Here is a 13289-nt window from a genome sequence, read left to right as displayed (position 1 = left end):
CCACACAGTTTGGGGCATTGTATGAATACACGAAGACCAGCAGTGACTAATAAAACCTAGTCATTGCTTTGTTTGTCATATTTCTGGGTGTGTAGATGCACTGCACAATGACTTTTGATGTTTGTTTTTAGCCCCAATACTCATCAGAGTACAGCTGCCTTCGTTTGTATTTTGTCCGAGTATGTGTGGGGATGGCAAATGGGCAGTGTAAACTGTGATATTTTTAAAGGCTTCTAAGTTGGTCTAATGTTGGCCAGTTTTCACTGGGGTGGAAAAGTCACATCCCTGACGCACAGACCAACCAAATGTAAAATCCACATTTTAAAGGCTGAGGGCACTAGAGTAGTTGAAAGAAAAGATCGCAAGAATTTTTTAACATGGCAGTTCTCTTTTTAGCCTTATTCTTAGAAATGGTTGAATTGTTCTGGCTGAAGTTTTCCAGAAGTATTCAACCTGAGGCAAATAGCCAGCATGAAAAAAATTCAGTTTAAATGTTTGGCAGCGTTATAAGCAATTGAAAGCAAAGCTCTATAATGGGAAGTTTCAAGCAATCATAAAAATAATTGTTGCTATCAAACATGGGACATTTCAGTCCATCATAAAAATAGTTGTTGCTATCACACACACACACACACACACTCTGTATCTATGGATATACAGTAAAAGACAGGTTATCTGGAATCTGGATTACTGGCAAACTCAGTTAACCAGCACCTGCTCAGGCGGAGCGGGGCTGGTTGCCACGGGACACGGACAGCCAGCTGTCCATCTCTGGACTGCAGCCACAGGGCCAGCTGTCCAGTGGGTGCCAGTAGCATCACGGCCAGGGGCCATCTGCCTGGCCAGGGCTGTGGGGCTGGCTCTCCCGCCAGTACCTGCCGCAGCAGGGCCAGGACCCGTCTGTATGTCTGGGACTGCAGGGCTAGCTATCTGGCTGGTGCTGGTTGCCCAGCTGGGGCTAAGGGGCCAGCCATCTATCTGGGGGCAGCTGAGTTGGGGCCAGCTGTCCACCAGTGGATGCAGGATTGGGGCTAGCTGCCCAGCCAGCTGTGGGGCCAGCTGTCTGGCCAGTGGCTCCACTCCAGTGTCCAGCACTTTTGATGATCTGAAACTCCTAGTTCCCCCAGGGTGCCCAATAATACAGCTTGTTCTCTCTCTCTCTCTCTTTCTCTCATTTGACTATAAAGGCCTCTGGGGTCACATTTTTAATGACCCCTGACTTTCTAACGTACTCACAATTGATTATCAATGCAAAGTGGTTGCAAATGCCATAGGTCAAGGGTGAGAATAAGAGAACTTACACATCTAATAACTACCTCCCTGAGCCTGCAAACCAGGCAGACATCTACGTTCTGTTCATTATGCTCCCATTTCTGTTTCTGTGGATGCCATCTTTAGGAATTGTACTGGTGCTGTGTTTTCAAGTATTGAAAGACCTGCTAGCAATACACGGGTGTTCACTTATTTCTTTATTAAGTGGTTTGTGCCTGGAACTGGCAAACCTATAAGGAGACTTTTTACTTGCTCCAAGAAACTTGTAACTGAGTAGCTTAGTTTACAGCTTAGATGCAGTTTTCTGATTTTTGTTTTTAAGGACCAGGGGCAGTTAGGGTAAGTGGGATCAGGATTCACCAAAACTCTGTGAGGCCATGAAGATTTTTTTCCCTAATAGCAGACTTTTTATTTTTCCTCACTCAGGCCTCTACCAATATACTTTCTCCTAGTTTCTCTAACCTACTGGAGAAAGTTAGAAATAGATATTTTCTTTCTCTGCCCCTCCCTGCATAATCACAAATGAGGTTTTTGTGTGTCATTATGCATCTTAGCACCCTCAGAACATTGGGTCTGAAGCTCATATCTGTATCCAAACCTTTTTAAAGTTCTGGGGTGCTCAGACTAAGGGTTTTTGTTTAGGCCTGGTTCTAGTTTCACTGATTTACTATTTTCTTCTTTGGTAGATAGTAGAGCTGAGTCATGAGATGATTATGGAAATAACTGCTCTAAGAGCCAGACTCACTAGGTTAGAAAAAGACAATCTTTCTCTCAAAGAGAGAATACGGAAAGAAGTACAAGATGAATATGAAAAATTAGTGCAAAATCTATTTGGGACTTGCTTACATCTAAAAGTAAGTACAAAACTAAGGCTATGTCTACACTAGACGTAGCAGTCAACTGCTGAGACACGATTTTGACTATGCTAATTGTTAAAGAAATAGCTGCCATAAATTCCATTTAATCATGTAGCAACTAGGAGCTTTTGGTCACTGTGATAATATGAATAATGAGCAAAAGTGGATTCAGCCAACCTCCTGGCTGCCCAATAAAGATAATCCAGTGAAAAGAAATTAATTCAATTCATTTTTTATATCCAGACCTAGTTCAATTTATTCGTAAACTTGGAAGAATAGAAACAAGCAGTCCTGTCTTATCCACAAAAGCTCATTAGCCAATAAATAAAATGGTTAGTCTTTAAGCTACTACAGAACGGCTTGTTTTTTGTGAAGCTATGGATAAAAATGGCTACCCCCTGAGATTATTTGGAAGAGAATTGTTGGCCAGTCCATGATTGAACTCAAACGAGACTAGTTTTATCTTCTTTTGCCAGCTCAGAATCTTATGTCCAAATATCTAAATCTATGATAAATCAAGAAAAACACATCTGCAGGTCTAACACGTGAGAGAGAATGTGAGGGGGAATTTAAATGTCATGTGGCCACTCAGATCTATCTTGAGAACAATTGTCATTAAAAGGCCTCCCAGCTGAGGCAATGTCAGGAAAAATTGGGTTCAGCTTCTCATAGACCTAATTTTGCCAGTGCTATTTTGCCTAGGAAATTGTAAATGAGGTGAAATGGGGCACTGAGTATGACCCAATGAATTTGACACACAACCATTATTTTGGTATATTTGGGTATCCATGGAAAATCTCCTGCATTTTATCTTAGTTAAGGATGTTTGATTTTTACAGTTCACCTATTTATTTTTGTCCATGGGCAGTGTTCAGTGCTGTTCCCTGAAATTTATTTTGAAAAGTACACTGTTTAAAACTGCGAAGTATGAACATTTGGAACATCAAACCTCAGTTGGACAGAAAATGTATTGTAAAAACATTACAGGTTGCTCTAAGGGAGCATGCTGTTGTAAGAAGTCTCTCTTAATAATGACTGTGTTAATGTCCTTAGCAAGACCAACTGCAGGTTTTGCAGGATGAAAACAGCAGGCTAGGGGAGGTGGTGTGTAAGCTGAAAGTCCTGAACTGTTGGAAGCAGACTGTTCAGCAGGCACAACTCTCTGTAAAGCTGAGGAATGCAGAGAAGGTGAGAAGTTCTCATTGCTCCATTTTTTACTATTGCCTTCTATTTTCTGCTTAGAATAGAGGTCAAATTTGACCTGTCCGCAGCAGCACCAAAAGCCGGTACTTTCCTTGGTTCCTGTACACCAAATACTCCATAGGATATCTTTACAGAGTGTAAGCCTAAACAGAGATGTCTGCCTGAATCAGTAGACTCTCTGGAGTAACATCTATGAAAAAGTGCTATGAACAGCCCACATTTGCCCTAATTGAGGCATGGATTCCTAAGACTAATTTTGACAATTAAAATATCAAAATTAACTATTTCACTACTTGTGACACCAACAGACCCGGATTGCAAGCACAAGGGATTGAACATGTGATCAGAGGGGCTAAAAGTCCTGTAGCAGTCATCCCAGACAAGCCCCCACTTGTAATGCAGGCTGACCCAGGTTGTGGCCACACAAGGGGTTGAACCTGCAATCACAGGGGCTACAGCTCTGTGCTTTACCACACAGGCTAGAGGCCAGCTGGCTTTTAGCTGAGGCTGTAGAGCAGAGGTTTCACTCACCCTAGTATGTCATCTCAGTGTCTCTGGGGATTACCAAGCTGATCAAAGCAAATACAAAAGAAAATGGACAACTGTATTAGGAAAATATTTATAATTCACTGCCAGAAAATGGGCATTTATTTGTGGATGCAGTTTTGGAAAATTCTGCTTTGGTGGAAAGGGCAGAGGTGGTGGTTCAGGGCAATTTGACTTCAATGGAATGCACCATGCATGCAGAAGGGAACTACAGGGTATCTAAGTTAAGGAAAGCAGAATGGGATGAAAGGTTTTCTTATTTAAGTAAATGATGGATGGAACTCAAAAGTTGCTAATTAAACTAAGTGCAGATGCATAGAAAAATATGCCTTATCTCCTTGACTGAGGTTGGATAGAAAGAATGGTTAACTGATAATGACAAGGATTATTTGACTCAATATGTCAAATCAAGAAAAGGCAGAATGATCTTAGTAATATATTAAAATCCCATGCAGGTCACCTGTCAAGTAACCTAGCACACTTTACAATAGAGGACCATGACTTAGATTCCTTAATTCTGTTACATTCTTTTTGTTAACAGGAGACCCTTCAAAACAAGGAAGAGTGTCTGAATGTCAAGATGCTGGCAGAACAAGAGGTGCTTTTATTTCGTCAGCAGCTGGTGGCTGTTAGGAAGGCTCTGGCAAAATCTCAAGCAGAGAATGAAAAACTAAATAAACAGTTAGATAAGCAGGTAGCTAAAATAACTGTCCTGACTCATTCTGCTTAGTTGGTCAAATTTTCATCTTCTCTTAGTGCCACTTACTTCAACAGAAAAAATTACCCATTGCCTTCAAGATGGAAGTACTTTCAGATACAATTGATGGACAAGTGGAAACTGAAGCTGAAAATGTATATTTCTTCCTCGAGTGTCCCCGTGGGTGCTCCACGATAGGTGTCGGGCTCGCCCCGGCGCCGCAGGTTGGATCTTTTCAGCAGTTTCTGCTGGACTGTGCATGCGCTGGCGCGCGCCACTCCCTTGTGCACTCCCGGCCACGTGCGCGATCTGGTCCCCGCCAGTTCCTCTTTAACCGCCATCGGCTGCAGACGGAATACGCTCAGGCTACGGCCAGAGTTACGTATTTAATGTTTTTAAAGTGTTTAGAGCTTCTTTTTCAGTCTTTAGCTTAACTTAGCTTGTTATTGTTTTCAAAACAAAAACAAAAAAAAAAAAGAAAAGAGAGTAAAAAGTAAAGTTTTACAGCCTTAGTAGCAAGCGGAGCAGCAGAGGCCCGGGGACGTAAGGCCATTAGGCCTCCTGCCGTGGCAGGCTGAGTTGGAGAGGGGAACAGGCACAGAGAAGGTGCTAAGTACCCTATTAACAACTCAAAGACTCACCACAATGTCCTCTTCAGGATTCAAAGTGTGAGTCATGCCGCAAAGCAATGCCGGCCTCCGGTGAGCACAGAAATGCTCCTGCGCAAAGCTCACAGCCAGAGCAAGGAAGGACAGAAAGATGCGGCTGAAAATGCTGCTCTTTGACAAGGCCCTCCAGCCAGACGCGCCGGAGCGGCCTCAGCAGGAGGGACCCGCAGGGGCCCATAAAAGGAAAGCTGCTTCCCTAACCCCATCAGCGTAAAAACGGAGGAAGCTTTCACCAACCCGATCCCTGCTGGCAGCCACAGCGAGTGGGACGGGTGGGGCGCATAGCCCCCAGCCGCAGTCACAGCTGAGCAGCGGCGGCGTGGAGATGCACGTGGCAGAGGCTGAGCCTCCAATAATCAAACAGCCGCCCCGCACCGTGGGCAGGGCGGCGGCCAGGCAAGCGCCGGAACCGGCGGCACTGCAGCTAGCGGCACCGACCCCCGGGGAACTGGCGGTGCAGAGCTCGCAGGCACGCGGCCTGCAGGCACTGGGGGAGACCACCCGCGCGGCACCGCAGCGGAGCGTGCCAAGCGCGGCGCAGACAGCGGGGCCGAGATCCCAAACGCGGAAAGGGGTGGAGCCAGCCCCACAGGGGAGGGGAAAGGCAGCACAGAAAACCTGGCACCGCAGCCCTTCTCCAGACAGGGCTGCAGGGCTACTCACTCTAAGCCCTCCACTTATGCTGCAGACTCCAACGAGGCGGCAGGGGTCACCTCCAGTATACCCTGAGCCCCCATCCCCATTCCTACAGCCAGTATCACCATGGCTCGGACCACCATCACCCTTCCTGGGCTTTGAACCCCTGGAGTACTGCCACAAATCAGTCTCTCCATTATCTCAATCACCCAGACGATCTCACTCCACCAGACGCAGGGGGTATGCGCCCCCAGAGTGCTCCAGGTCTCCATCTCCGGAACCGTGCCCGTGTTGCCCTGGTCGCCCCTATCACGCGGGGCATAGACACCATAGGCATACTCCCAGGGACAGGTCCCCCCAGACGTTTCAATATCCCCGAGGGCAATCGCGGATGGGGAAGGAAACGCAGATATTTCAGGGGGAGTTGATTCTGGAACCCCAAGATTTTCCCTCACAAGTATCTAGCAAGAGGATGTATCACCGTCAACAGGACCCAGAGGGGTCCAGAGAGGTTTACCCTAGCGGTTCCTCGCTATCTTCCCCTGACGAGGCCACGGCCCCAGGGGACGTCCATCCTCCGGACAATCTCAAACAGTTCCAAGAGCTGTTTAAAAGGGTGGCCTTCACGCAAGGCATCCAAACAGCAGAGGTGCAGGAGAAACACCATAAGCTCCTTAAAAACCTGAGACCTCCGGCCTCTTCCAAAATAGCTATTCTGCTGATGAAGCAATCATGGAGTCCGCCACCACAATATGCCAGACCCGTGCGTCCACTCCGCCTATAAACGAGAGCGGATAAGAAGTACTTCGTCCCGACGAAGGGCATGGAGTTCCTGTTCAGCCACCCGCAACCAAATTCTCTGGTGGTGGAATTGTCTCAACAGAGATCGAAAACTTCTCAGTACAAGACAGGGGGAATGGACAAGATGCCAAGAAACTAGAGTTGTTCGGCAGAAAGGTCTACTCCTCCTCTACCCTACTGTTGAGAATGGCGAATTACGCAGCGCATCTAGCGAACCATAACTTTGACAACTACTCCAGGCTGACTTCCCTCATGGACTCGCTTCCAGAGGACAAGAAGCCGGTGCTCAAGGCCATCGTGCAGGAAGGCTACGCAGCCTCGAGGACAGGAGTTCAGATCCCCCTAGTCGTAGCGGATACGGCAGCATGCTCAACAGCTACGGCAGTGGTCATGAGCAGGGAGTCCTGGCTCCAGACATCGGGTATCCCGAGGGATCTGCAGGCGAAGATCGTTGATCTCCCCTTTGACACGCAGAAGCTGTTTGCAGTATCAACCACAGCGTCCCCAGTACCACAGGGGCTACAAGCAAGGGCGACATCAACAACACCAACAGTACAGAACTCCCAGGCGACGTTCTCAACAGAGCCGTGCGTCCTCGGGGCAGGGCCAAAGGCCACAAGTTTGTCATCCGAATGTCATCCGAAGCTACTATTCCACCATCGCCTCCAACCATTCTACGACCAGTGGCAAAAGATCACCACAGACAAATGGGTACTGGAGATCATAGCCACGGGTTACGCGATTCCCTTCCAGTCGCTCCCACCGCCACGACCTCCACCCAGACCCCACCTAAAGGACGCCTCCCATGAAGCAAGACTCAAGCAGGAGGAAGGCCATCTTATGCTTATAGGGGCAGTGGAAAGAGTGCCGGAGCAACTCTGAGGGAAAGGGTTCTACTCAAGATACTTCCTCACAGAGAAAAAGACAGGAGGCTGGAGGCCAGCCTAGATCTCCGAGGCCTCAACCGGTACTTGCGCAAGCAATGCTTTTGGATGATCACAGTCGCCTCTATACTTACGGCACTGGACGATGGAGATTGGTTCGCAGCCCTCGACTTACAAGACGCGTATTCTCACATAATTATTCACCCGGCTCACAGGCATTTTCTCCGGGTTATGGTAGGCAAAGAACATTTTCAGTACAAGGTTCTGCCGTTCGGCCTCTCCTCGGCCCCCAGAGTCTTCACCAAGACCTTGGCAGTGGTGTCAGCCTACCTGCACAGACAGGGGGTGTTTATATTCCCATATCTGAAAAAAACAAAACAAAACAAAAAAAAAAGACTGCCTACTGAAAGGGGCCTTGAAGGAGGAGGTACTTCGCATGATACGCGTCACAGCAGACACGTTCTCTTCGCTGGGCCTGGTCATCAATTTGGCAAAATCAAAGATAGACCCCGCACAGGACATAGAGTTCATAGGGGCACGTATAAATTCCATCACAGCAAGGGTTTATCTACCAGATGCCCGCTTTCGTGCCATTGGTTCGCTCATGCAAGTCATCACCTTCAGCCCTACGGTGCCGGTTCTGATGTGCTTACAGCTGCTGGGCCACATGGCAGCAGCAACATTTGTGGTACAGAATGCCCGATTGCATATGCGCAGCATGCAGCACTGGCTGGCGAGCGTCTACAAACCGGCAGCACACACTGTCCACAGGGTGGTGTCGCCCATGACAGAGGTGCGCAGATCCCTGCAGTGGTGGGTGAACCCCAAGAACATGCTAACAGGGGTGCCCTTTCACCAACCACAAATATCTGTTTTTCTCACTACCGACGCCTCCCACATAGGGTGGGGAGCACACATGGGTGAAAAGGTGACGCAAAGACTGTGGTTCTCCACGGAACAGTCACTGCACATAAATATACTGGAGCTCAGAGCAGTGTTCAACGCCTGCAAACACTTTCGAGACCATATACAAGGCAAGTAGTCGGGATCAGTACAGACAATACCTCCACCATGTTTTATATAAATCGGCAAGGAGGAGCTCGGTCCCGTGCCTTGTGTGCGGAAGCAGTCCGGTTGTGGAACTGGTGCATCGCCAACAATATAACCTTGAAAGCCTCGTATTTACCAGGCATTCACAATGTGAAGGCAGACCAGCTGAGCAGGTGTTTTGCACTCACGCACGAGTGGCAGATCTGTCCCAATCTGCTACGACCAATTTTTCACACATGGGGCTTTCCCCAGATAGACCTGTTTGCCACTCAACACAACAAGAAGTGCCCACGATTCTGCTCCAGGGCAGGACTGGGACGGGGGTCCCTGGGGGACGCATTTGTGATCTCCTGGAGGGGCCCCCTGCTTTACGCTTTTCCTCCCACAGTGCTGATCCACAAAGTATTGCAGAAAGCCAGGAGGGAAGGAGCCCGAATGATCCTGATAGTCCCAACGTGGGATCGACAGCAATGGTTCCCCTTACTCCTGCGCATGTCGGACCGTCCACCGATGCCCCTCCCGGTGGCGCTGGATCTGCTCACACAAGCCCAGGCGTCCATAGTGCATCCACACCCCCGCGGCCTGCGACTGCAAGCATGGTTAATCCATGGCTCAGCTCCCTAGAGAGCACGTGTACGGAGGGAGTGCAACAAGTCCTAGAAAGTTGCAGGAGGACTTCCACCAGGAAACCCTATAAGCAAAAATGGACTCGATGCACTGCATGGTGTTCTACCAAGCAATTAGCCCCCCTTGCTGCGCATATACCTGTAATACTAGAGTATTTACTGGACCTCAAGAGAGGCGGACTCTCCCTATCCTCGTTGAAGGTCCACCTTGCCGCTATATCGGCTTTCAGACATGAAGAGGAAGGGCACACGGTGTTTGCCCATCCCATGGTTACCAGGTTCCTCAAAGGGCTGGTAAACCTATACCCCCCTCAGAAACCGCTTTCACCTTCGTGGAGCTTGGACCTGGTGCTTCATGCGCTAACGGGACCACCGTTTGAACCCTTAACCACGGTTTCCCTCCGTCTCCTTACGATAAAGACGACCTTCCTTCTTGCAATCACGTCAGCTCGCAGGGTGAGTGAGCTTGCGGCAGTTATGGCAACGCCACCCTGCACAGTAATTTCCAAGGAGGCGGTAACCTTACGGCTGCATCCAGCCTTTGTTCCCAAAGTTTCTTCAGAGTTTCATATTAACGAACCTATAGTTTTACCCTCGTTTATCCAAAGCCTCATAACTCCAACAAAGAGGTGCGCCTACACCTCCTGGATGTGAGGAGGCGCTGGCTTTCTATATAGACAGGACTAAGTCCTTCCAGAAAACGGATAGACTCCTAGTCTCTCTCGCTCCCAAATCAAAAGGAGAAGGTCTCTCTTCGCAGAGAATCTCGAAGCACATCGTATCCTGCATAAAAATGTGCTACGAACTTAGAAAGACTCCTTTACTGGCCCCGCCTAGGGCTCACTCCACTAGGGCGGTGGCAGCATCAACAGCCTTTTTCAAGGGCATTGCGCTAAAAGACATTTGCAGAGCGGCAACCTGGTCATCCTATGACACCTTCGCCAAGCATTATGCCCTACACCGGGGCACACGAGGAAGAAAGAGAAGTTACTCACCGTAGTAACCATGGTTCTTCGAGATGTGTCCCCGTGGGTGCTCCACCATCCGCCCATCCTCCCTGCTTCGGATCTCTGTTTAGTATTTTTCAGGAGCATCCGAGGCGGTTGGTCAAGGAACTGGCGGGAACCGGATTGCGCACACGGCCGGGAGCACGCAAGGGAGCGGCGCATGCTGGCGCATGTGCGGTCCGGCAGAAACTACTGAAAAGATACGACCTGCAGCGCCAGGGCGAGCCCGACACCTATCGTGGAGCACCCACGGGGGCACATCTCGAAGAACCATCGTTACTACGGTGAGTAACTTCTTTATTTTGACTCTACCAAGCCATATATGCTGTTTTTGAGGTTTTTTTCCTACAGCCCCCGCTAGTGTAGTCAGAGAGGAATATAGACAATAAGTTGTTAAGGATGATATGCAAGATTGTCATCACCTCAGCAAAATGTCAAAGATTTAAACTTTTTTTTTTTAATGAAAATGAAGTTGTGAGATGGAGATATGAACTGTCAAAGAGCCTAAGAATGTTTGTTTCAGACATTAAATACCTGTATTAAAATAACTCCAGTACACTCTTGCTGATAAATATTTTAAATAAGAGGGAAAAAGAAAACTGTGTTTATTCCCACGCACAAAAAGTTTAACTTAGGCCTGGCCTACACTAGCAGGTTAAGTTGATGTTAAGGTACGTGGTTTGTTATGTAACTTAAGTCAACATAGTTTACGTTGATTTAATGTGCTGTATGTACTGTGCTACGCTGGTGAGAGCCCCTCTCCCGTGACATAACTTCTGCTTCTCAGGGCGGAGGAATACTTATGTTAATGGGAGAGCGCTCTGCCACTGACTTATTGTGTCTTCACCAGACCCACTAAATCGATGCCACTGTATTGACTACAGCTGTGCCAATTTAACTGATAGTGAAGACAAGCCTTTAGATTTTAAATGTTGGAATAATTTTTAAATGATTTTAAATGTTACAGTCATTAACAGGGAATCCCCAGCAAACGTGTCACTAACACATCTTCATGTTACATTTTTAAATAATCTGAAGACTGACTCCTCAATTCCATACCAAATTCCCTTTCACATCAACATACAGCCACTCACAGTATATATATCCAATCTCTTTATGTGTCTGTGCATACTCTTTACTGTGCATACAATTAATATCAGTCAATGTGATTTTATGGATCACAGGTCTTGTACAAAACTGATTAAGATTACAGGTTTGGTTGATTAATTGTAATGTGTTTGACTGAGGATATGTTTTGACTACTGTTGTAAGTCGACCTTAACATCAGGTTAGTAGACAAAGCCTAAGTTAAACTTGTTATATGTGGGAATAAACTTTGGGTTTTCTTTTTTCCTTGTATTTAACATATTTATCAGCCATAGAGCGCTGGAGTTGTTTGTATGCAACTTGAGCTACATGAATAATATAGCTGACTTTGACAAATCTTAGTTTAGTTATTATAGTGGGTTGACAGGAGAAACTCTTCCATTGAGTTACCTTACTCTTCTTATCAGATGTAAAGTACAAGGGTCGACTGGAGAGGGATCTAAAGTTGATTTAGAAGGTCTTTACTAAACCCACTAAATCAACCATTGGGGCATTGATCTCAGAGTGTTAATTCTGGCTTCAGTGTAGATGTGGTCTTAGTATCACACTTGTTACTAAAAATTAGCATTATACAATATCAAACAGTACTTGAGAGCTGACTGTCTGTTAGGTCTCCAAGTGTTGCTGTCAATGGAGAATTATCATTGAATGTGGGGAGGGGTCCAGCAGATTTCTCTAATGATTGATGCTGGACCTGGACTAAATAATATTTTGTCAATGATTTGGAAGTAAATATAAAATTATTGTTGCTAAAATGTAAGGATGAGACAAAGGCTGAATGGTAAACAACGATGAAGACAGGGCAGTCAGAGAGATGAGTCTGGATTGGTAGGTACATGAGTCCCATTCACACAAAGTGTATTTCAGAATAGTCAAAAGCAGTTTTGTACATTTGCAAACAAAGAGTGCAGTTAATACTTAGACTTGGGTGGCTCTACCCTGAAAAACAGTGAGTTGGAGAAGGGTTCATAGTGGAGCTCATAAGCATGAGCTCCCCGTATGATGCTATGGAAAAAGACTTATGTGAGCTGTGGATGTGTAAAGAGGGGAAGAGCAAGTGCAAGGTAGGGAAGTGAGTTTACCTGTCTGTGTGGCGTTGGTCACACCGATAGTGGAAAGCTGCAACCAGTTGTCTTGTTCACATTTTTAAAAAGATGTAGGAAATATTGGGGTGGTGGAGGAGAGTGCAAAATAGAGCCACAAAAATAATTTAAGGGCTGGAGAAGATGCTTTGCGTGATGGACTTAAAAGAGGTCCATCTGCTTCCTTTATTGAAAAAAGGTGGAGTCTCCAGAGAGGTGACTTGATGACAATGTATTAAGTACCTGCATAGGGAGGAAACAGAAAGGTACTAAAGAGTTCTGTAATCTAACAAAGTCTTACAAGAACTAGAGGCTGAAACCAGACAAACTGAAATGAGAAATCCAGTACTATTATATTTTTTAAACAGTGAGGGTGATTAACTAGTGGAACAGTCCAACATTGTGATTACTTCACCTAATGATGTTTTCTGATCAAGACTGTATGTCTTTCTAGAAGATCTGATGTAGCCAAACACAAGTTATTGGGTTCAATACAGGAGGAACTTGGTGAAATGTTATGGCCTGTGATTCCAAGTGGTCAGATGAGATGATCGTAATAGTCTATTCTGTTCTTAAAATGTCTATTGCCGTGTTCAGAAGACTTCCCAATTATGAATACTACTTCTCACAGTCTTTTATCACTAAACCCCCACATCACTGAGATCAAAATTAAGATTTTGCATTTGTGTGTGTGCGCCTGCACACATATTAGAGGGGTGTGGTTTGCAAAGCCCTCTAGGGTAAGCCCTGCTGGTGACAGGACTACATTAATGTGTACCTAACACAGGGGTCTTCAACTAAAATAGGGAGAAGAGCCATTTTTTCAAATTCAGTTACAAAATCAACACTTCAA

General features: G+C 46.5%; 1 protein-coding gene across 1 annotated transcript in view; it reads left to right on the top strand.

The window, feature by feature from the left end:
• LOC142010701 (coiled-coil domain-containing protein 162-like) overlaps window positions 1-13289 on the top strand; it is a 40575-nt gene that overhangs the window by 11959 nt on the left and 15327 nt on the right. The window contains exon 8 of the mRNA XM_074989122.1: window positions 4420-4572. Within this exon, the coding sequence (XP_074845223.1) occupies window positions 4420-4572 (153 nt within the window). The remainder of the gene's footprint in view (window positions 1-4419; window positions 4573-13289) is intronic.

This window comes from Carettochelys insculpta, chromosome 3, assembly GCF_033958435.1.
Source record: "Carettochelys insculpta isolate YL-2023 chromosome 3, ASM3395843v1, whole genome shotgun sequence".
Lineage (NCBI taxonomy): Eukaryota > Metazoa > Chordata > Testudines > Carettochelyidae > Carettochelys > Carettochelys insculpta.
Note: the sequence above shows the minus strand (reverse complement) of the source record. Positions and strands in the feature narration are given on the sequence as shown.